At 36.5% G+C, this 24,282-nt stretch overlaps 3 protein-coding genes across 3 annotated transcripts in view; 2 read left to right on the top strand and 1 right to left on the bottom strand.

The window, feature by feature from the left end:
• LOC118276600 (uncharacterized) overlaps positions 1 to 5,370 on the bottom strand; it is a 116,003-nt gene extending 110,633 nt beyond the window's left edge. Inside the window, exon 1 of the mRNA XM_050699752.1 lies at positions 4,954 to 5,370. Coding sequence (XP_050555709.1) covers positions 4,954 to 5,008 — 55 coding nt within the window. The 5' untranslated portion in view covers positions 5,009 to 5,370. The remainder of the gene's footprint in view (positions 1 to 4,953) is intronic.
• Positions 5,371 to 6,472: 1,102 nt separating this feature from the next.
• LOC118276743 (uncharacterized) lies at positions 6,473 to 11,967 on the top strand. The gene is made up of 5 exons (XM_035595252.2): positions 6,473 to 6,667; positions 6,789 to 7,059; positions 8,309 to 8,467; positions 8,671 to 10,986; positions 11,394 to 11,967. The coding sequence occupies exons 2-5, from the start codon at positions 6,879 to 6,881 to the stop codon at positions 11,468 to 11,470; spliced, it is 2,733 nt and encodes a 910-aa protein (XP_035451145.2). The 5' UTR covers positions 6,473 to 6,667; positions 6,789 to 6,878; the 3' UTR covers positions 11,471 to 11,967.
• A 505-nt stretch (positions 11,968 to 12,472) lies between these two features.
• LOC118276891 (porphobilinogen deaminase) lies at positions 12,473 to 21,798 on the top strand. Its single transcript, XM_050699792.1, has 7 exons — positions 12,473 to 12,775; positions 14,153 to 14,225; positions 15,992 to 16,178; positions 17,216 to 17,298; positions 18,477 to 18,658; positions 19,674 to 19,833; positions 20,696 to 21,798. Exons 1-7 carry the CDS (start codon positions 12,725 to 12,727, stop codon positions 21,184 to 21,186), a joined length of 1,227 nt encoding a protein of 408 aa, XP_050555749.1. The 5' UTR covers positions 12,473 to 12,724; the 3' UTR covers positions 21,187 to 21,798.
• The last annotated feature ends 2,484 nt before the right edge of the window (positions 21,799 to 24,282 follow it).

Raw genomic sequence — 24,282 nt, 5'->3', positions numbered from 1 at the left:
CAGGCACAATAGATTGCACAAGCCAGTGACTAATGATCAGAGACAATGCGTTTGATACTGGCTCAATTTTAGCGGGTATATTGATTCATCAACACACTTTACGTGACACTCCTTAAGTCTGCCTGATATTTTACACCGGTGCTGGTATTTTAATTGAGCATTATGCGGTTTGGAGTATTGCTGTGTTGTTATAAGTATACGTTTGCAGTACATGACAAATAAACGAACAGAAGGTAAACGCAAATGTCTTATTTACTTGTGAGAATAGTTATAATTTATTTTTAACTGTTGTAGGTGTGGCTTTCTTTCTCTCTTAGGCAGTTCAGTTCAAAAACAGCAAATTATAAGCACGGTGTCGGTGGTCTTAACGTATACAAAGGCCGAAGCTAAATTTAGTTTAGGTTCTGTTTGTAAAACGTGAAATTATCTGTAGCCATCTGGGTAACGTTTCCGTGCGGTTTCACCGGAAGCTTTGCCAATACACGAAATCAGAGAATTTAACACTCTCTATAGACTACTCAAAATGTAGTGCGGTCATCACCGAAGAAGAGGAAAGATATACAGAAAGATACACATTCTTTATTACTTTTTATTGTAACTTTCGTGAGACATACTAAATTAATTATTATGTTATTGGCTTACTCACGACAGAGTAGCAGCGCGACAATCGCCGCGTCGTGTCTCGGAATGCTGCTCATGAATATGAGTCTCTAGCATGGCTTGAAACTAGTCGAGTTCCTCGTCAAAACGTTACGTGAGTAAGCCGATAACATAATAATTAATTCTTTATTACATATATTTGTTGCTGCATAATATTTGGTATACTAGAATAGAAGTAGGGAGTTCAAAGCCCTTAGCGTAGGTAATGTAATAGGATCTCGAAAGCCAGGTGTTTCGGATTTCATAGTTGTATGAATGAGGCAATAATTTGAACACGTGTCTCTTTATCACTTGCCGGAAAACGTGACGAACACAAACACGCGTTAGTTTTTACTTATTTTTGTAAAGTTTTACGTTTATAAGGATTTGTTAACGCAATTCGCACTTAGCACGAATTACTTGGCTTTTGCCAATCTTCCAAATTTACACATTCAAATAACATTAGGTGTTTAGCAATGTTAGGGGATTTATTTATTTTATTTAAAGTAAAATTGTATAACATTAGAGACCAGAGCGTTATACTTTACCTACACATAATTATAGAAAAACATACCGGTCGAATTGAGAACCTCCTCCTTTTTGGGAAGTCGGTTAAAAACGGAGAAAAAACTATCATCAATTGACAAATTAATCCTCAATTTATAATAATTATTGTCAATAATTTATGTCTGATTTAAGAAGATACCGATGACGTAGGTACAACAAAAGTATTGAAAACTTGTATCTATCTCTTCTCTTCACATAGTCACCATAATTGTTCGTGCCCAAAATCAGCGTGATTTCATGTGCTACGATAAAATCTAGAGATTAAGATAATCTATTGCCATAACCTAACTTAAATAGGATACAGACACAATCGTGCAACATTGCAATCTCCAATCTCTGTCACCATTTAATAGAATATTGTTAAGTTCATCGGCTGATATTTCGAACTTGTCGTGAATAAAAAAAATAGTTACATGCAATTGTTTTGATTGAGAAACAATGATGTTTGCAATATGGCGGGTCAAACTAGAAAGGATAGTAAATTACGCCATAATATTGACAAGACATACAACTACAACAGTGATTGAGAGATGAGCTAATTATAGTAAACATTTTAATCATTCGCGTGCCCTTGAAATGCATCTGAAACATCTGTTCTGTACTTAAGTAGGTAGTAAAATATTTACTTGATTACACACAATAAATAGTTAAGTAGAATTAGGGACATTTCCGCCTGTGCGTCTGTCGCTAAATAAGACTACCGAAACCAGACTTCAAGCTAAAAAACTAGATATGACTGACTATATCAATTACTGGGTACAGTAAGTAATACAGTACTTAACACTTTGCTTTTTCTTGAAAAACAAGGATGTTCTTAATACTTGCACACGTCATTAGGCCATCAAAGTCTGCTTGTTTACCGACAAAAACCATAAAAAAATAAGGACACTTTAAATCCTTCGGTGCATTTAATAAAACCTTCATCGCGTTAAAGGCGCCAACTGTCGAATTTCAAATTAATCGAACATCCGGTGTAACGGCTGCGTTCTAAGGAAGCGACGCCATTAATGCAGTGTAACAATGGCGGCACTGATTCCTTCCATCTTGTGAATAATATGACACAATGAAGTTGATTAAGTCGTTTTGTTTAAAAGGTGTTTCTTTGTGTCTCCGTAGTAAACAGGTAGTGTTATTACAAGCTATTGATACGTTTTTTATCTGTCGCATTCTTGTGTGAGATAAACGCCTATTAATTGTCTACTTGTGTTGGTACTCAGTAAGCTAATGAACTATTTATGTTAATACTCTTCCCTGATGTTTATATTGTTGTGTTTGGGAAGAGTTAATGTTTTAGATAGCCTGAGATACACCTTCCTCGCTTCCAACTGTGCTACAGAATATAGAATGTAACTTATACTACTGTGCTATAGAATTTAGAACGTCCCTTGGGTGCGAACGAAACGGTTCGAATCCACGTTCCTAATCCGTGCAGCCAGGGAATGGAACAATCTGACGTCTTAATTTTTTTTTTAGAAATACAACCCGCCTCTTTTCGAGGTCAGGGTAAATAGGTATTTTCTAAGTCTGTGTGCTCCATCTTCGGCCACATCTTCGCTTCGCCTTCCTGGCAGTAAGCGGGTTGGTAGTTAACGCATATACGATGTTAAGATTTGCGAAATCATTTCTCGTACACGTCATCTTTAAACCAAATCATCTTTCTATCATTTAATTCTTGTCCCAGACCGTCAGTTGTGCCCAATAAATATAATTGAACAAAGTAACAGGCGATAAGCGAGTGTCTTACATACATCTCTCTTAGTAATAAAACATATTGATGTTATGTATTCAATAATTACTTTAAAACATCATCGTAGCTTCAACCGTGGTACATCTTGCGTGAGTAGTGAGTCATCGATTCACAGTGGCCTTCTTCTGAAGCCAGTTACTATCTAATATATCTACTAGTTCGCGTGCAGTTAGCTAGTTTGTGCTATTTTAGATACTGTTGTGGGTTTCGGGAGTTTCATTCATAAGTAGTAAGTGAGCTTAGGGCACATTTTAGGTGTGTGCTAAATGCTAAGCTATTTTCGGTGTTTTACATTTACTTTTATATAATAGGAATAGGGATGATGGCCGGTACAAATTGAAGCCTAAAGCCAGTTAGGGTTTGTTGAAACCAATAAATAGTTACATCATACATGTAAAAGTTTGTAAGTATGTTTGTGTTTAAGTCTGTTACTCAATCACGTCAAAAACTCAAAACGGCTGAAGCGAACGAGATGAAATTTGGAACAGAAGTAGAATAACACAGGCTACACGAGACTGCGGGCGAAGCCGTTGGCAGAAGCTAGTAATAAGTGTAGATCTGAATACCTGTCACAATAATCACGATCGTGGTATCCAGTATCAGAAACAGGTAAGTATAAAAAATACCAAAAAAAGTTGCTACAAACAATTTAAAAAATATGTATATTTGCATAAAAAACTAGTGCTCAAATTACATACTCTTTTAATCATCATCATATCAAGACTGGATTACCTAGGCAAGTTAATAAGTAGGTGGGTAGCATAATAAGAGTTTACATTAACTAACTACTTACTCAACTACCCACATGTAGATGTACTAGGAACTAAAATAGGTACCTATATTTTTTTTCGTTTGTGTAGACTGTCAAGTTCGTTTAAAATCTTCCTTCTTGTTACAATAAACCTATTATTATCACGTTTAACGATAATAGACCAATTTAAAATGAAACATACAAATAAAAAAGGTCAATCTATGGTTATTAGACGAAAAAAACCTATTATTTTTCAATTCAGATCATTAAAGTACAGTCAGTTTTAAATTTAGATTACAATAGTTGTGTACGAGTCGATTATGTTATATTGTCGATTTGTTTTAACAGTTCCTGTGCCTAATAATGTAGGTAGTTGCCTGATCCGAAGCTGCGGACTAACTCGCGTGTTTACCGGGGCTCCGGCTCGAAGGGCAGAAGTAAGAACAGGGTGGTTTTTAGTCAGTTATAGTCTGACACTCCCTCTCGCATCGCCCAAGACGGGAGAAGTCATTGGATGATTATCCCCCCTTAAAAAACAATAAAAAGGAATATAGCTAGTTACTAGATTTTCGTATAAGTACCTACATATCGTAACGTACGTTTAAAGAGTTTGCATATTATAGTTTTATGTGGAGTATTTAAAACAGGTTTAAGTGGTCTACATAAACTTGTAGGTATGATACCTTAGTGCCTGTGTTATAAGACTATAAAGTTTATTTAACAGTGAAGACTTCTCTCGCTGACTGTACATTGTACCTGCGGTCTAAATACATATATTTGTGCATATTGGTTAAATGATAGTCTTTTCACATAAAATCCTAACAATAAGCTCCGTTTTAAGCGTAACTATCAACAGACTAGATACCAAACTTAGTTATACATCATTATAATTTCGAATACAATACCTAAGTACCTACTTATATACCTATCTAGCTGTGGGCAATGATTGATCACGTAGTACTACGTACGTAGGTACTTGATGCCGCATAGTTGATGCAAGAAGGCCCAGGTAAGCAACGGACGCAATCCACACACACCATAAGTGGAAATGCTGAGCAAAACCAGTCCTTTCCCGCCTCGGGAAATTCATGACCGTGGACCGTGGAGTTCCAAACATTGCAAAACTTTTTTTTCCTTTTTTAACACGCAAAAGTAGAGCAAGGATCGTTTCTTTCTTCGTGTGAATCGTTTTTGTTAAATAAAACTTTATTCCAATAACCATAAAGTTTCTAACTTTAACTTTACTCACCGAAAAAGTCCTCCCAAGTCATAGAGTGATCAGAATCGCCGTTCGCACCGTCCATCTTCAAACACTATTTCCAAGCTTCGCTAACTGAACATTTCCTCATCCAAACAACGTGTAAGCAATAAAAACACAAAATCGTTTTATTTTTATGTCACCAAACACAACTGGTTACATTTTTTATTTGTTGATAAACAAAAAGACATCGCGTTCGATACTCTCGCGGCGGCGGCGGGCAACGAAACGCACGACCCTCACGCTCGACGACCGACTCGTGAATGAAACAAGACGTCGAAAAAGTTTGTTGCGTTGCGTTTCGGCCGACTCAACCAGAGGGCTCAAGTCGGCCCTCGCCCTCTTGCATATGCATATTATTATTATGCATCCCGTTGACAAGCCCGATATGTAAACCTCAGTTTGCTTGCTCCGCTGATAAGCATAATCTTCGTAAGAAGTTTCCTGCACATTATGATGAAACTGTTTGAAGATAAGTAAACATTGCGAAGTAGAATACTTAGGTTTGTTATCAACTTAAACAAATTAGATACTTGTGTAGATATAATACGGTGCATTTTACTTTTACGCCGTTTGTGACTGGTCAGTGGCCGTCTTACGTCTAGAACACCATCTGGGAACTTGGGTACAACAACATTATTTACGCGTAATTACTGATAGTAAGAATAAATACTACTGTTTACTCTCTTTTTGTGAAATGCAATCTGTTTTTTCTAAGATTATTATCATGCAAAGTTAGTAGAAGTAGTACTTACTAACCTATACAGGTGCTAATAATCAATCTTTAAATAATTTTAACATTTCATTTTAATTTTCGCGCCCACCTTAGAAAGTATCTAGTAAAAAAAAATATTTACTTTTTCTTTATTGTGAAAGACCCGGTCATTGATTTCTTAACGTAGAGTGGAGCAACGATAATCGACTAATTAGATCAAACAACAAATTTAGTTGATCTAGTAATCGAATAACGGTGTAACTTAACCGTTAAACAAATTATGGATATTTTATCTGTGAATAATTTTATGTTTACATTAATTGAAAATATTGAATTTGACGTTTCAAAAATAGTACTGAATTTGACTAGTAAGAAAATTTTGTAGAAATAAGTCCTACTGAGATTTTAGAAAAGTAGCCTACTGTGGTAATACTATTTCAATTGGCAATGCAATAAACCTACTGAGACTTTTTTGCGTTACAATTTTTTTCCAAATTGATGATTTGGCTTGGCTTTTGGTGTCAGTTAAAAATGCATAGTAACTGTGCATCAAATATTTACTATATAATTTTTATTCTTATTTTCCTCTTGAAGGATGATAGAAAGTTTGGTTATTTTATGATGGTGATTATATAAATTGATACATTATATAAATAGCATAAACATCACTCTCCTAATTTAGAATAATCTTTGGTTTTGTGGCTAAATAAATGAAATAAATATCTTGTTTCATGAAAATAGTAAATCGACTAAATTTCTTTCTAGAACAAGTCGTTTGAAACTTGAACGTCTCTACTCTATTGATACAAACAACATGGCGGAATTTTGATCAGTTGTTATGTTTCGTGCTAATTTAGTTGAATAACTTTTTGAAAATAATATAATGCTCACAAGTGAACTATTTCATTAAAGTAATTGTTTATAAGTATTAGGAAATTTTATAAAGTGATTGGTGTATAGTCGTATTGTAGCCTAATTAGCTATGAGAAGGTAGGGTGAACTTGCAGGAACAAAAATTAACGGATAATTTCATTTTCTTGTCACATTGCTGAGCACGTTATAGTTTATTAGATTAAAGAAAAGCTTTATATAACGATGTTTGTGTTTACAGTTGGTGGCTCTCGTCTACGACCGTTAAAACTGTTATCAGCAGGAAGGATCATTGAACTGGTATTATTACTAAATTCTGGATGTGGTCGCAATGCCGCGACGAGGAACAGAACTAGTGCAGCTGCCTATGCCTCCCAAGAAGAAAACTAAGACAGTGGAAGAACTTCCAAGTCCTAGTTTGGACGTGAGTTACTGTGATGATGAGGCTTTGCCCCCTGGGATAGTGTTTACTGATGTCTTGCAGAAGAAATGGAGAATCGGGAAGCCTATTGGTAAGTAAAGACCACTAAAAATTGCAAGGTGACCCACTGAGCATAATAAACATGCACTCTTTTGTTATAATTACCATTTGTCATCAATACAATACTGTCTGGTACAGTTAATTATGGAAAAATTAAATAACAATAGCAGTAAAAAGTATTTACTCAATCTAGTTCCTGTATTGTTCATGTCAGCTGATGCCATCGGTAAAAATAGCAGGTGTTAACCATTATCTTTGACAAACATACCTACTTGGAATATTTACTTTAAATCATAGTTAAATCTCGTTTCACATGTGCATCATAAGTGGTTTATCTTACTACTTATAATGCAATGACATCAGTACTAATATTGCCTAATATTTATCGGTTTCTCTATAATCTTTAGCTAGTATTTTGAGCTATAAGCTATGTTAACAAACAACTTTAGTAATAGTTGCTGTGAAACCTTTACAAACTTGATTAAATATTGATATACCTATTTATATTTGTCACATAATAGTTAATTATCTTCCCTTTTTAGAGAAACTAAAACTGTAATAGTTAAGTCACACAAAGTTACTGAGAAAACTCTGCTAGTAAACCATTATTTTTAGTTAATAAACAAACATACTAAGTATGTCTCACAACTGTTAATATAAAAGAATCATTCTTTTCCAATGATAAATACTTGGTTTCTAATGATATTCATTTGTAAATAAAATAAATTAATAATAATACAACAAACATTGCATTATAAACACATGATTCCCCAAATAACATAAAATATTGCTCAAATAATCATCAATCAAGTATTTATAATTAAGACACAAGGTTAGATTCTTGCAATGAAAGCGTAGCAAGGCCTATGAATGTATAAAAACATTGAGACATAGAGATGAAACTAGTTTGAAACCTGACAAACAACTTTTTACTCATAGCCTGATATAAACACAGACTGTGTGTTAACAAAACTACATGTCTTGTGTACCAGCATAATGTATTTTACATAATATTATATTTGATAGAAAAAAAAACATTGTAACATGGTTAATTTTTAATGTTGTGAGTATGAATTAAGTATCAATATAGTAAATGTGAACTATGTGTGTTTAAATTGATCTTTATTCATAACAATTATAAATTAACTTATGTCATATGGTTTTTACATAATTCAAGTTGTATTTTCCTTTCTGTAATTTGTATGACACATTAATATCAATGAAGTGATTCAACTCTAGTTATGTGTAATTTAATTCATTATTATTGTTTCTTATTACAGGTAGAGGCAGTTTTGGTCGTATTTATTTAGCTTCTGATGATGTTGAGAAGGAGGTCACAAAATTAAGTGCAAGATATGTAGTCAAGATAGAACCTCACAGTAATGGACCTCTCTTCGTGGAGATACACTGCCTCATCAGAACTGCACAGTCTTCACAATGTAAGTGTCGAGTTATTTATTAATAATTTGTAATGATTTGTTTATAAAATTGTTACATTATCAACCACCCAACCTAAAATTCAAGGTCAAAGTTAAAGATAAGGGAACATATTCAATTATTTTTGGTACTAAGTTAGTTATTAAATTAATAAATTTAATTTTATACATTTAATTTAACTAATTCCTGTTTATTTTGTCCTCAGTAAAAGCATGGCGACTAGAAAACAAGCAAAAACGTATTGGTATGCCTGTCTACATAGCCAGTGGGTCATTCACAGATGAAAACACTGGCACTAAATACAGATTCCTTGTACTGCCTCGCTATGACATAGACTTACATAAAATCGTGGCCAGAACTAAAGTGTTGGACCTCAAAAACGTTCTAGTACTTGCATTACAAATACTAGATGTATTGGAGTACTTACATAGCCAAGGATACACACATTCTGACATAAAAAGCTCCAATCTAATGCTTGGTTTTGATGGATCACGAGTTGGAAAGGTTCCATTTGTAAAATTAACTCCGTCATTCCAAAAGGACACTAAAGAGCTGGCTGTGTTATCTGGTAAACACAGGAGAGTGAAACCTACTAAGGGAAGAACCTCTAACTACTATGATGATGAAGATTTCATCATCAAGGAGTACAAGGGCCCAGATGACACAAATGATAACGACAAGAGACTTGCTAATGTCAAAAAGAAGCTTCGTAGAATCCTGTCAGACAGAGACAGTAGGACTCTCCACCGACATCATGCATTCAATCTCAGACAGATATCTAACTACGTCAATTATGAGGATATGAATAGTTCCATCTGTTCTGATCAATCCTATCAAAAACTACTTGATGATTTTGGCGGCAAAAACTTAATTCGCACTACTAAAGAGTTTCAAGAACATACTAGAAAACGGAATGCTAAGGAGAAGAGAGAGAGTGAGCCTGAAAATGTTGATGAATTATTCCAGGAAGCTGTCCTATCACAAACTAATGGACAGATCTATTTGTTGGACTATGGTTTGGCTTCCAAATTCCTAGACTCTGATGGTATGCATAAAGAATTCAGTATGGATGCCAGAAAAGCTCATGATGGTACACTGGAGTATAGTTCAAGAGATTCACATATTGGAGCTCATTCTAGAAGATCAGATCTGGAAACCCTTGGTTATAATTTGCTAGACTGGCTAACAGGAACCCTGCCTTGGAAAACATCAGAGGTACTAGCTGAGCCCGACCTAGTCCATGCATTGAAGAAAAACTTCATGAGTGACATCAAATTGTTGTTGAAAACGTGTTTTAAGACTGAATTCTATCCCCAATTCATGGAAAAATACCTTGAATATGTCACAAGTCTTGACTTTACAGAGAAACCTGATTATGACTATTGTAGGAGTTTATTTAAAAGTGAATTGTTGAAAAATGGCTGTTCTAGTGATAAGGAAGTGTGTCTAAGTTTTAATGAAGCACCAATGTCTCCAATGAGTCGTAAACTATATTACTCCAACAGGTTTGGAAAGAAAAACACTACTCCCAGTTTCTTAGCAAGGCATGGCATCAAGAAAACATATGAAAGAGAAAATTTTTGTTCCCTTGAAAATGACTTGAAACTAGAACTATTAAAACAAACTTTAAACTCATCCAGTGATGGAATCCGCAAGCCTTGCGCGTCTCGAAACTTCTTCATTTCAGATGCGGATTTAGTAGCTCGGTTGAAGAAGTCTCTAATGCCACATGACATATTGGGTAAAAAACTATCGCCTAAAAACTTAAGATCTAAAAAGAAGAACATAAAGAAACGCAGGGGAGTAAGAAAACACAGAAATAGTATAGGCAAGTTTGGTAATTTTATGGGCTCTGCGCGCCAGTTTACTTGGGCGGAGATCTTGGCCGGCAACCCAGAAGACATAATTCGTAATGCAGAACGCAAAACCGCTGCAGTGAATACAGAGTATGTAGATGATGAAACTTGCAAATATAGGATCAGGAAATTATCAAATGCATCAGAGAACAGTGACTCACATCTACAATCACCACTGATGCAAAAAGACTACTTACAAAATCTGAATCCTACCTATGCCATGAAGGAAGTGGTGGCAGCTTTTAAGAGGAAGGTTGCTGGGAAACCGAAGGAGCCTGAAGAACCAATTGAGGGCTTAGAAGGTTACACTCCAGCAATGATCAAAGTGTACAAAATAAAAGAGAAACGGGAAGCAAAGGAGAAAATGGAAGCTTTGAAACAACAGGCATGTGCTAAGAAAGAAACTGCCCAAGTTCAGACTAGATGCACAAGGTCTATGAGGAGTAAGAATCCAGTGGAACCAAGTTCCAGAGTCACAAGAAAAAAAGGTAGTGTTGACAGTAGTAAGTCAGTAGAGGTTGAATCGAAAGTAGTTCCTAAGTGTACTGGTAGAACGCAAAGTAAGAAGGTCGCAAACAAGAAGGAGGATAAGGACACTAGTAAGAAAGAAAAGAAAGAAGTTACAGTTGTAGAGCCTGAGAAACCAGCAGTCAAACCTACTAAAAGTAAGTGTTGTAAAGCTTTTTGCTAACCATCTTGAAACAGCATGGCCTTCATTCGATTTTAGATCATATTTCTTTATATACTTAGTAGCTTTTATTTAGTTTCATTAAAATTTTATCATATATATTTTGGAAGTTCAATGACTCCATAAAATAAGGAGCTTCTCTGTTTGACCTGTATGTTTGTGCGTAATTATTTTACGATTGAAGTTCAAGTGCTGAAAATGTTTTGTTTTTGAAAGACAGTCAGTGTGTAAACATAGTTTACTGAAAATGTTTTGTACACATTATTAAATCGAGAAAGTCAGTGTGTAACTTACTCTATATTAGTTCATCTGTAACTATTACTTTGTTGTAAATATATATGTGTGACCCGGGAGTATAATAAGTAATAATTGTTTTTTTTACAGAAACATCAACAAGGAGCAAGACCCTTACAGTAGTGAGCAACAGGAGGCGGCTGAGAAGTAGTAAACGCAAGAAATAATTGTAGTATTTTGTCACGGTCCATCTCTATGTCTAGATTGAGAGTGTATGAGTGTCGCTTTTCAAATCTGTAGGTTAAGTTCTAATGTAGGTACCGCCTCAACTCTATTTTTTTATTTTTAAAATCATTACAGATATTATTCTTAAATAATATCGATTTGTTCTAAGATTGATTGACGGTGTAAACTTGACCCACCATTTGTTTTGCATAATGAAATTATCGAAAAATGAAATATGATTGTTACAAAAAACTGTGATTTTATAATTTGTGTGTATTAGGTGTATCAATAATTAATTATTGACGTGATTTTAGACAAGCCAACTTGGCTAAAATCTACAAGAATGGCTTTATTCGAATATTACTTGCATTTAATAAAAATAATTGGTTTTCCTTAGTAGCTATGTACTTGAGTACTATTAGCCGTTTTTGTCATTGTCGGCTTGACGTTCCTTTGTGTAAGTCCTTTGATTATTATAAAATAAATCATTTTGTTGAAATTATTGCTTTTCTTTCTATTTAAAACATACAACACCCCTGATTAAAATCTAAAATAGTCAATAGATCTTGTATCTTGATTTCTCAGGACTCGATTCTCAATCTTGTACGTTTATTTTATCTTTTACGTTATTAATTCATTAACGTTGAATAATAATTCGAATAGGAATTGATATACCTACTGCTTATTTTGGTAGTCGTTTCAATCACTTAAGTTTAATTAAATTAAACTCATATGTGTAATTATAAAGAAATGTGTATCAAATAACACATTTCTTTATAATTGAAAACGCAAGTTATTATCATCTTACAGCAAAATATAATACTCTACTCCTTACCCTCTACCCATGAATCATTCTACCACCTTGTTAGGTTACTTTACTGATAAGAGATAACGTAACGGTTCAGCCAGAAAAGATTTAAAAATTACGTAACACTGATAAATCGGAAAAACAAAAATATGGCAACATTGTTATCAGGTGTCAGTGTCAATCTGGTGATGTGTCAAACTTATCAATAATCATGACACTGACAGGTCGACGTCTGTGTGATTAGGCTGTTGCATTGGACGATGTATTTTTATTATTCTAATTAATCAATTACAATAATTGCCGACTTGTCCACTACAGTGATAGTGACAAGTCAATAAGGCACCAGAATATTTATTTAGCCCCATTCATTTTCGTTACGTTCATGACATAACCTTAAAGTTCCTACTTATTTTATTCTTATGTAAATTCGTGAATATTTGAATTAACAATGGAAAGTGAAGCGAAAAATGTGATTCGAGTTGGTTCGAGAAAAAGTGAGGTGCGTATTATTTCCTAGTTTTCTTAAAAATCATGTCACTATCGGAGGTCAAATATTCCATCAGTGGTACTTTAGATTTTCAAGTGATTGTGCTGTTTTCACTCAATATCAAAATTAATTAGCATATTCATAGTGTTCCTTAGAGTTTACGTAAGTCACTATTATTTATTTTCAAGGTCTTAAGTTGCTCGTGTTTACATTTAATTTGTTTATCTTGTTGACCTTAATAAACTTTAGCTGTATTTTTCTAAACTTCTTATCACTTTTTGGGTTTCTATACAATAATTTTGAGACCATCAAGTTTTAACAGTTCACTCTTATCTTATTTAAAAAATATATATTTTTACTAAAACATGACCTTTGAAACTTTATAGTTTAGATTAATTTACATTTTAATATATTCAGTTTCATTTAAAAAAAGAATAAAAGATTCACAGATTAAATAAGAATAAAAACTAGATGTCAGAATGCACAAATTAAAAAAAGGGATAAAAACCAATGTGTTATGCATTCAGCCTTTACAAAGTATGTATGAGCATAAAGTCTAATTAGAAAAACTAATGAATAGTTTCTAATTTCACTTTTAATATTTCCTGTGATAGCTACATAAAAATATTGAATATTAATTGTAGAGTATGACTTGCTAACTACATGTTTGCACAGATGTTTTTAAAACATTCAGTTTTATTAAGACAATTCCATACAATGTCACACTTGCGGATGTGGTTTACATTTTAAATAGGTGTCTCATTGATCTCTCAACTGTGTCTTATGATTAGGTTTAAACTCAATTGTCTTATCATGTTGTAGAAACTTATGATATTAATTAATTTGTGTCTTAAGTCGTAAGAATCAGATTATTATAAAATGTGTAAAACTACATACTTACCATCATTTATATCAACACATTCCATCAAATAATCGTCACGCCTTTAATCCTCAAAGGGGTAAACAGAGATGCACATTATGGAACATAATGCCACTGTCCAATGTACACCCACTTTTCACAATTTAAGATATAAGTCCCATGTAATAGGTGGTAAACCTATTGACATATAACAAGCACATTTCCAGACTCCGTGCTACTACTGAGAAATTTCATTGTTGAAAAATCGAAAAAAGCTGTTCTTCGCCTGACTCAGGAATTGAACCCGAGACCCCTTGTTTGCATTTGGAACCAAAGATAGTGTTAGAGTAACAATTGGCTCTTGTCTCTAAAAGACAAAAACTTTTACTCATGTCATGCTAAAATACAAATATCAGTATAAGAATAAATTATTGACATGTAAAAGTGTTATTTTGTAACCAACTTGCAGAAATAAATATCATTTATCATTTAATAATATACCTACCAATACCAATGTGTTTTTGTTTCAGCTGGCTCTAATACAGACCAACTATGTTATTGACTGTCTCAAAAAAGTAAACCCTGAAAAGGAATTTACAGTAGGTGAGTATTATAACATGTTCTTTTTTTATATTAAATGGGCCGACGTTTGGCCGCTATCTCGCCTGATGGTAAGTGATGATGCGGCCTACGGTGGAGCACGACTGCCCATAAGCAACCTATTCACTCGGGCTTTGAAGACACCCAGGTTATACCCATCAGGAAACACAGACTCCGGCAAGGAGTACCACTCCCTAGCAGTTCGCACAAGGAAGAAAAAAATACAGATGTATTCTTAAAAAAAGACAGTAACACTTAACCCAACTCGGGAATCGAATCCGAAATCTCTTGCTCGGAAATCGCGCTATAACCACTGGACCAATGAAGCCTGAATATTGAAAGCTACTTAAGTTTAATTTGTTCTTAAATATCGTGCTAGCTCTTCCATTTTATAAAGAACTATTTCTGAGAGTGTCTTAAATTTGAGTGACGTTTGAGTATTTTTTACAGAAAATCGACGTGAAACAACCGCTTGCGTTGTGTTTCGTTGTGTGAGTGAGATTGCCGGAGGCCCAATTCCCCCCTTCCCAATCTTCCCAATCCCCGATTCCCTTAAATTCCTAACCCCCGAAAAACCGGCAACGCACTTGTAACGCCTCTGGTGTTTCAAGTGTCCACGGGCGGTGGCGATTGCTTACCATCTGGTGATACGTCTGCTCGATTACCAGCGTGTTCCATAAAAAAAGACTTTCATGCCAGTTCTCACTTTTATGCCTGTCGCACTTTTATCCCTCATCCTGTTTCTTTCTAGTATTTTGAGTATTTGACCATGAGTCAGTTAATTCAAATATCTCGTATAAGTAAAATACTTGATTTAAACTGAGGACGGACAAACATCCTGTGATTGGAAATTTAACAACTTATAAACACATTGTGTTTAGGTGCATGATGCATCTAATAGACGAAAGGAAATCATCCGTCCGCCGTGGTTTTCGACCTCGTGCCGAATAACACAGCAATAGGTTATTGAACCCTGTCTTGTCTTGTAATAAAATTGAATTGTAAGGCACTTTAGGCGCCGACTCTACTTGTACGTTACATCGTAACGACAAGCACCGCAACGGGCTGGGGCCTTAGGAGATCCTATTGTTGAGAAAGTTATTACTAACAAGTATTGTCAACGGTACACTTCTCCATCCTGCCATCTTGAGATTTATTTTATTAGGTATTTCATAATATCTTGATAGCCATTTGAATATAGAAATTAACTATGGGCCACGTTTGTCCGCCGCAGCTTCGACAAGCCGTCATTCCCAGAGACTCTGGTAGACTATTGGAATGAAAATATCCTACGTTTATTCCAGAAGTTTTATTTTTAAGTTTTCAAATCGACCCAGTAGCTTTTTTTTTATGGAATAGGTTGGTGGCAAACGAGCAAACGCGTAGTTTCGTAACCTATTCAGAGTACCTACACTACTAGCAACTCTTGCGCAGTTTCACCTGCTGCTGATGCTATTGATCGTAGCGTGTTGTTTTTCTAGCCTATAATAGCCTTCATCGATAAATAAACTATCCAACACAAAACTAATTAACTATTCAATTCACACAGCTGATCATGCGAAAGCACGCCGAGCGAGATTTTGTTGTTTTGTTATTGTGATAAAAATAAAACTAATGAGCATACAAAATAGTTTCTTTGGGAAAATTGTTTGTAATCATGAGTACAATCACGTGTATAAATATCGGTCACTAATTACCAGTCATCCTAATTACGTCCTTTTAATCCATTGATAAGGTCTAATAGGGTCTAATACTATTGTTTATTCCAGTTACCATGACAACGCTGGGAGACCGTATACTAGACGTATCACTGCCGAAGATAGGAGAGAAGTCATTATTCACCAAGGACCTCGAAGACGCCCTGAGGAACGATACAGTGGACTTCGTGGTACATTCCCTGAAGGATCTGCCCACCACCTTACCTGATGGCCTGGCTATTGGCGCTGTGTTTGAAAGGTATCGCCGAATTATAAGAGTTTTCCTTATATTCAGATATGGGATTTGAATGTGACGGAAGCTATAATCTGTTGTAAAAGTAGGCAAAAACCTTAGTAAGTGGCGAAAAAAATTTTTAGTACCTTATATCTTTAGCATATCTACAATCATTGAGCTATATAAGCCGGTAAACAGACAGACAGATCACCTGATGGTAAGCACTAGCCGCAGCCGATGAACACCACGATACAAGTGAATTACAGGAATTTAAGGGTTGTTGGGGGATCGTGGAAATTGGGAAGGGGGGTAATTGGGCCTCCGGTAACCTCACTTACACAACGAAAACAACGCAAGTTATGTCACAGTTTTTTGTGAGGCCGTGGTTTCATTTCGATCGGGCCGGCACGATCGTGCGGAAGCATGGCTCTCCATAAATTATATGTATTGTATATTCAAAATTGTATAATCGAGAATATATCCAACTATTACTATGTTTAGCTGCATTACATACTATTAATATCTTTAAGTAAATAAAGTGTTTAGATAGCCGGTCTTATCTCTAGTTTAGCCGAGTCATTACTGAGTCATGCCAACTCAGGGAAAATTAATTTGTTGCTATTTATGTTCAGCAACTGTTAATCGAGAGTAAATACACGTTCATTTGTTTTAATCATGATGATTTTTAGGGTTCCGTAGCCAAATGGCAAAAAACGGAACCCTTATTCGCTTTTTCGCTGAACGATAATTTTTGTTTGACCCGGAGCTGCGGTCTAAGTAGTGGGTTACAGGGCTCTGGTTTCAAAGAGCAGAAGTGGGAACGGGGTGGTTTTTAGTCAGTTAGTTTTTTTTTTTTTAAGTTTTCGTCGTCTCCTGTGTCGTGGTTGCGTTTACAAACCTCCTTATTAAATATTTGCTCTTGGAATCCTTTGGTGATGCTAATGTCTACGGACAACGCTGAGCGCTTACCATCAGCATCAGGAGACCCGTCTTCTCTTTTACCCCAAGGTTATTCCATAAAAAGGACATAATTTTGTCATTTAATGCGTGCCCTATTTCAGAGAAGACCCAAGAGACGCGTTAGTTCTTCGCGAGGACTTCAAAGACCACACGCTGGCTACATTGCCTGAAGGATCTGTTATAGGTGAGTTATAAGCATCAAGTAAGTACGTGCTTCGTCACCGCGCAACTGACAAGTGGGGCCATGGTCCAACATCTTATTATACCTATTAAAAAAGATGTCTTCATCATCATCAGCCGAAAGACGTCCACCGTCGTCGTAACTAAGGCCTCCCCCTTAGTCCTCCTCCTACTCAAAGACCTCATTACCTGTAGGTATTCTGTTTATACCTGTGGTTTTGTTTCACATAATTACGCGTTTAAAAACCGCTGCCCTAGTGCGGCGAGGAACTAAAAGAAAAGTAAGACATTAGCGTTGTCATAACCTTTCAATCATAACGATATCGAGTATGTAGACTGGCTACTGATAAGAATATACTGATAGAAAACAATGTGTGGCGTGGGACTTCAGTGAAATACATAATGTACTTATGTGTAGATATCGGCATTACTTATAGAGTAGATAGATGATTAGAATCGGTCATATGTTTATGTATCTTGGCGTGTTAGGATTTCTCTCTAATGCAGAGGGGATCAAACCCGGAGCTGCGGACTACCTAGCGGGTTTACCGGGGCTCCGGCTCGACAAGCAGGAGTAGGAACGGGTGGTTTTTAGTCAGTAAGAGTCTGACACTCCCTCTCGTCTCGCCCAAGGCGGGAGAAGCCATTGGATGATTTTCTCCCCTCAAAAAAAAGAGGGGATCAAGTGTATTCATAGTTATGTAACTGGCGAAAAGCATAACATATTATACAAATAACATTCTACTAAAATATACATGCGAAATTTTGTAAGACTTCTGAATAGATTTAGTACTGACATAGGTTTATAGTCTAGACACAGGCTACTTTTTGTTCCGTGAACGCGGGCGCAGACGCTGACATAAGTTAGCGTTTAATGTAGTAATGTTATTGTACATTACATACGAATGAGTTTCTTCTTCCTTCTACTCCATTCGAAGCTACACTTTGGAACGAGTACCTAGCCTCACTGTCGGACAGACTGACAGACTATTATATGTTTCCTTATTTGTTGACATTTCAAGTACCTATTTATGGTTTAAGTCTTTGACTGCCAATAGAAAACTGTTGAAGGCAAATCCTCCGCTAACGTCGCGTCGGTCACCGGTGACCCCCATGGCGCTTAACGTGTTAATTGGAATAAATGTTTTGACTTTGACTTTATAATAATTATGACGATTGCAGGTACATCGTCACTACGCCGCACCGCTCAGCTGCGCGGTTCGTACCCGCAGTTGTCGGTCGCGGACGTGCGCGGCAACCTGAACACGCGACTGCGCAAGCTGGACACGTCTGGACAATACGCCGCGCTGCTATTGGCCAGTGCTGGCTTACAACGCATGGGGTGGAAGGATCGGATATCTAAGGTAGGGTAAAGAATCATCATCATCATCAGCCGAGAGACGTCCACTGCTGAACAAAGGCCTCCCCCTTAGTTAAATCTATACTATATATACTATATAATATTATAAAGCTGAAGAGTTTGTTTGTTTGTTTGTTTGAACGCGCTAATCTCAGGAACTACTGGTCTGATTTGAATTATTCTTTTTGTGTTGGATAGCGCATTTATCGAGGAAGGTTATAGGCTATAAATCATCACGCCACGATCAATAGGAACCGAGCAGTGCGGGTGAAACCGCGCGGAAGTAGCTAGTAAAGGATAAAGAATAATATTATGCAAATAAATAAATCAGAGTATTTTGAATCCGAAGATCTTAATTACATCCGGAACCCGTTTCTGGCATAGATCTTCTTTTTACATTTGATGGGTCGACGTTTAACCGCTATCTCGCCTGATGGTAAGTGATCGCGCACATGGCCGCATCATCATGCGGCCTACGATGGAGTACGCCTACCCATAAGCAAACTATTCCCTCGGGCCTTGAAGACACACAGGTTATACCTATCAGGAAACACAGATCGGCAAAGAATTTCACTTCCTAGCAGTTTGCACAGATCTTTCGATTCAGCTACATTAAAACGTCGCTTCTTATACGTAGTCTTTTCGGCAACGCACTTGTAACTCCTCTGACGTTACGGGTGTCCATGTGCAGCGCCGATTGCTTACCATCAGGTGAGGCAGGCGTCTGCGTAGCCCATAAAAAATAGGCATGATTCCTACTAGTCAAATTCAATACTTTTTTCGAAACGTCAATAACGATATTTTCTATGAACATAGTATGAAATACTCTATTATGACGTCATAAGTTTTTGACGTCAAATAGCAGACTTATTTCTAGAAATTTAGCTAGAAAAAATCGAAAATTAAGTAGACCAGAGTGTGATTATTTTTGAATATTTTATTGTATTGAAAAGTTGTAATAATTTATTTTTGACCCAGTCATCATCCCTATTATCCACTTCTAACATCTTTCTTTACAGATCTTGCCGTGCGCGGACATGAAGTACGCAGTAGGCCAGGGTGCATTGGCGGTGGAGTGTCGCGCGGACAACACCACCGTACTGAACATGCTGGCGCCCTTCAACCATCCCGAGACCTACTGCAGGATCCTCGCCGAGAGGAGCTTCCTAAAGACCTTGGGTATGTATGGAAACGAAATCTATACTTACTAATATTATAAAGTTGAAGAGTTAGTTTGTTTGTTTGTCTGAACGCGTTAATTTCCGGAATTACTGGTCCGAATTGAATAAATCTTTATTTATTTTTGTGTTGGATAGTGCATTTATCGAGGAAGGCTATAAGCTATAAAACATCACGCTATGATCAATAGGAGCCGAGCAGAGCGGGTGAAACCGCGCGGAAGTAGCTAGTAAAATATACATTACATTTGGGTGGTAGGGCAAACGTAGATATTATTATTCTGTTCTTTCCATTCACGACACCACAGGGTCCTAGACCTTTGGAAGGCGTACGAGGGGCCGAAGCCAACTCGCAGAGGCCCGTTGAACAATTTTAATCTACATGTAATGGGACATCAGCAATTGTCTCTGTATGCACGACGGAAGTGCACCCAAGGACAATCCCCGGCTGATGCAGGACTATTGTAGATATGGTAAAAAGAAATGACAGGAGGACGGTTAACTATGGGGACTATGGCCCCTGCCCCTGACCAATATTGTGTTAATCGTAGATCTTATTCTGACAAGGCTAAAATGTAAAGGCACTTATAATTCCCTAGAGAAATCAATGTGTTTCTCTTTGACCATTATAAGTGGATCTTAACATACAATCTTGACTGCACGATTGGCGCGGTGGCTGAAGAACCGGCTGTCTCGCAGTGTGCAGCGGGTTCGATTCCCTCACGGAGCAACTTTTTGAGTAATCCACAAATTGTTGTTTCGGGTCTGCGTGTCATGTGTATGTCTAAACTTGTATGTTTGTAAACGCACCCACGACATACCAGAACGTTTATTTTAAAAAAGAAATCTTCCTCTCATTACAGGTGGAGGTTGCAGTGCTCCAGTCGGCGTCTCCACGACCCTCAAGCCAGTAGACTCCCAGTTCAGACTGTCCCTAACTGGAGCAGTATGGAGTATGGACGGCAAAACCAAACTCGACCACAGCCTCCAACAAACATTCACACAAATCAGACGCACACAGAAACACAAACTCAGTCCCACGGAAGAATCAGATTGCAAAAAGGTGAAAATAGACAATGGTGAGTCGAAAAACGAAATCCTTAACCCTAATGAAGTACTTAAAGACAATGATAGTATTGTAGGTAAATCTGCCAGTCAAGAAAAAGATGATGCGTGTGACAACCGCATTTTCTGCGGCCTAACTATAAACACAAGCATCCCCATAGACGTTATAATTAAATGTGATAATCTAGGTAAAGATGTAGCCAATGCCCTCATTGAGAAAGGTGCTCTAGATGTCATGAAAGTCACTCAAGATATCATAAGAAGTTCCACGGCCGCTAAAAATTCATGATTAAAACCTTTTTCTAGTGAAAAGGCTGTATGCATGCATGTCTTGTTGTATAAAAGTTTTAGTGACACAAGTGGCCTTATGAAATCTTTTTTATCTGTGCAAACATGTGTTTAGGAACAAATTGTAGGTGACATAAGAAATGGCTTTTTGCTAATATGAGAGAATAATTAAATATTGTTTAAAATTAATCTAGTTAGTGTATGCTACAATGGACAATTTTATACGGATTCATAAACTATGTATATTTGTACATAAATCTTATTGTAAAAAGTGAAATCTGTTTGTAAATTGCAGTTTATCAAACACGACCTTAAGTCTATAGCAATAAGGGCGACTTTCGTAGTAATACTTATGTCATAAGTACATTTGCGTGCGATATCCATAATTCTGTTAAGGGACTTTGATCTCTATCGCCTTAGTAATAAGGTTACAATATTATATTACTTCAAGATCGTCCTTATGTATAGGTCTTTAGGTGATTTGTTTTTTTTATATTTTGTCGTTGTTTGGCATAAACTTGACTGAGTTATACAGCTATTTTTGTTTTAGTTTATTACCTGTTCCAAATATTTTATTGATCGGAGTAGCAAATAAATGGAGGGCGCAAGTTGTAATTTTTTTTTCTTTTGTTTAGCCAGTACCCTTAGTACGAGTTTGCTTTACGTTGAACGAAAACAAAATGAGAGCGCATTCGGCGCTCTGATTGGCCGGCGCGAATGAATCAACCAATGAGAGCGCCGAACGCGCTCTCGTTTCGTTTAAATACATGCGTGACTTTCGCTGTGTTATATGTGTGTACCTTGTACGATTATATAGACACCAGATACAAACGATGAACCTTTTTACGAGCCAATATTCAGTTAAGGGTCACTAAAATACATCCATCTGTATTAATTAACAATGTTAGTTCTCCTTTTACTCGTTACTCCGTGGCGGTGTTGTAAAATTTCACGGTCTGTGGAGCGTATGAATGTAATATAGTAAATAAATCGTGTTAGTAATTGGTTATACAGTATGTTAACTAACAGAGGGCGTTCCTGTTAACCCGCAATAGTATAGCATCCATACATGCTAAAAAAATATTACCATTCAAAAACAAAACAATTTTTTTTTTATATTAAAATATTCACCAAAAATTTTAAATCGATACGTAAAAGAAACACTCTGTGCACGCGTAGTTGAAGGAAGGCAACGTTGCTTATTTTTCTATGCTGATATTTTTATTTTTCTATTAATGATATAGATTAACGACGTTAAAGGAACTCCCTTTGTTAGTTAACATACTGCATAGTATGTATTCAATGGGTACTTATTAATTTATCATGTTACTAGTTATTACGAAATAGTTCACTTTACTGCCTTGCCTTAGTACGAGTTTGTTTTACGATTAAAGAGATTGAAACGAGAGCGCGTTTGGCACTCTGATTGGTTGGTTCATTTGCGCCGGCCAATCATGATGCCAAACGTGCGCTCGTTTTGTTTTCGTTCAACGTAAAGCAAACTCGTACTAAGGGTACTGCACATTTGTTTTCGTTAAAATAAAATTGTTTTATGACTTATGTTATATTTCCTTGGGCTTTTCTCCTTATACACAGAATTTTATGAACGACTATTTAATTCAGGCTCGGTATTGACAATTTATAATTTTGAATCTTAAATCTACGGGTATAAGGTTGAAACTGGTGGTTAGACATTTTAGATTAAATAGAACAATTTTGTTTAGTATCTAATCCATTTATTGTTTCAAATCGGAGATACAATTCCCCCCCACCCTGTCCTTTATCAATCCTCAAGTCCCTAACCCCTAAAAGGCCGGCAACGCATTTGTAACTCCTCTGGTTGCTCACAATTAGAGGCCAACCATAAATTACGTCACGCGATTTTTTAACCCCTTCCCCCGCCCTTCTCACATTTGGTCACATTTGTGAGACCTCCCCCTCCCTTGTGTGACGTCACATTTTATAACTTTACATCTAGAACGTTTTCGAGTTTTTCGAGAATGACTAGTTCCAACTACGTATTTTAACAGATTAATTATAATCTAACTGTTAAATCACAGTTAATCACGAAATTTAAAACCCCTCCCGCCCTCTTATCAATAGTCTAGTCTAGAAAATTTCTCAGTGGTAGCACAGAGTCTGGAATTGTACCTAGTATATGGCAATAAGCTCACCCCCTATTACACGACGGGACTTACAATACAAATGGTAAAAATTGTGTACACATTGTATAGTGGCATTACGTGCTGTAATGTGCCTACCCCTTCTGGGACAAAAGGCGTGACGTTATGTATGTATGTGTAATAATATATATCAGATTTACAACGAATAAAATATAAGAGTGTATTGTATACAAAACGTTATATTCCTTCCGACTACATTTGAGTGTTAATACAATATGTTATTCTTATGAATATACAAATTATACCGGTCGTGTTGACTGTAAGATGTTACCGATTCTCTAAATTGTTGTTTATGTTAATTTTATTTCAATAAACTGGTGAATGATTTGGGAGCTGTTGTTTTAATTATTGTGTGGTTGTGGGATGGAGTTAGGCCTCTTGTACACACGGTTTTTCGCCGTAAAAATCTACAATTAATACGCCGTGTGTAGGGAGCACGGTCGTCTGTGTTGTATGGATCACTATGGAAGCGGGTAAACGTGCACGGCGGCGACACGGCACGGCGCCACCGCCGCGTGTGCGCCGTATCTGCCAGCGTGGTTTTCGACAGTGTTGTATAGCAGTCTAAGGGACTGTGTCGACAGCGCCGGAACTATGCACGGATTCATTACATACGCTGATTCCCGATTTTGTTATAAAATTGTGGTTTCGCCGTGTCATGTACAAGCTCTCACGTTTTTTCAACTGTATGGTTAATACACCATACCGTAAAACGGGCCGCCGAATAGGAATCAAGAGGTGAATAGGGACAAAAGAGGGGTGCATAGATACTATGAAGAATTCCCCTATACCTATTCACCCCTCTTCTGTCCCTATTCACCACTCGATTCCTATTCACCCCGTTTTACGTACGGTTGAAAAACCGTGACGTGGACAAGAGGCCTAAGAAAGTATGTAAACAGTTGCCTAAGCGG

This window comes from Spodoptera frugiperda, chromosome 17 (assembly GCF_023101765.2).
Source record: "Spodoptera frugiperda isolate SF20-4 chromosome 17, AGI-APGP_CSIRO_Sfru_2.0, whole genome shotgun sequence".
In the NCBI taxonomy this organism is placed as follows: Eukaryota; Metazoa; Arthropoda; class Insecta; order Lepidoptera; family Noctuidae; genus Spodoptera; species Spodoptera frugiperda.
This window is presented reverse-complemented; position numbering and strand designations above follow the sequence as displayed.

Excerpts from the sequence above, each read along its gene's own strand:
- LOC118276891 (XM_050699792.1), top strand. The coding sequence starts at position 12,725 with ATGGAAAGTGAAGCGAAAAATGTGATTCGAGTTGGTTCGAGAAAAAGT. Across the intron at positions 12,776-14,152 it reads TTGGTTCGAGAAAAAGTGAG|CTGGCTCTAATACAGACCAA; the intron begins GTGCGTATTATT and ends TTTTTGTTTCAG. Across the intron at positions 16,179-17,215 it reads ATTGGCGCTGTGTTTGAAAG|AGAAGACCCAAGAGACGCGT; the intron begins GTATCGCCGAAT and ends GCCCTATTTCAG.
- LOC118276743 (XM_035595252.2), top strand. The coding sequence starts at position 6,879 with ATGCCGCGACGAGGAACAGAACTAGTGCAGCTGCCTATGCCTCCCAAG. Across the intron at positions 7,060-8,308 it reads GAGAATCGGGAAGCCTATTG|GTAGAGGCAGTTTTGGTCGT; the intron begins GTAAGTAAAGAC and ends TTCTTATTACAG. Across the intron at positions 8,468-8,670 it reads AACTGCACAGTCTTCACAAT|TAAAAGCATGGCGACTAGAA; the intron begins GTAAGTGTCGAG and ends TTTTGTCCTCAG.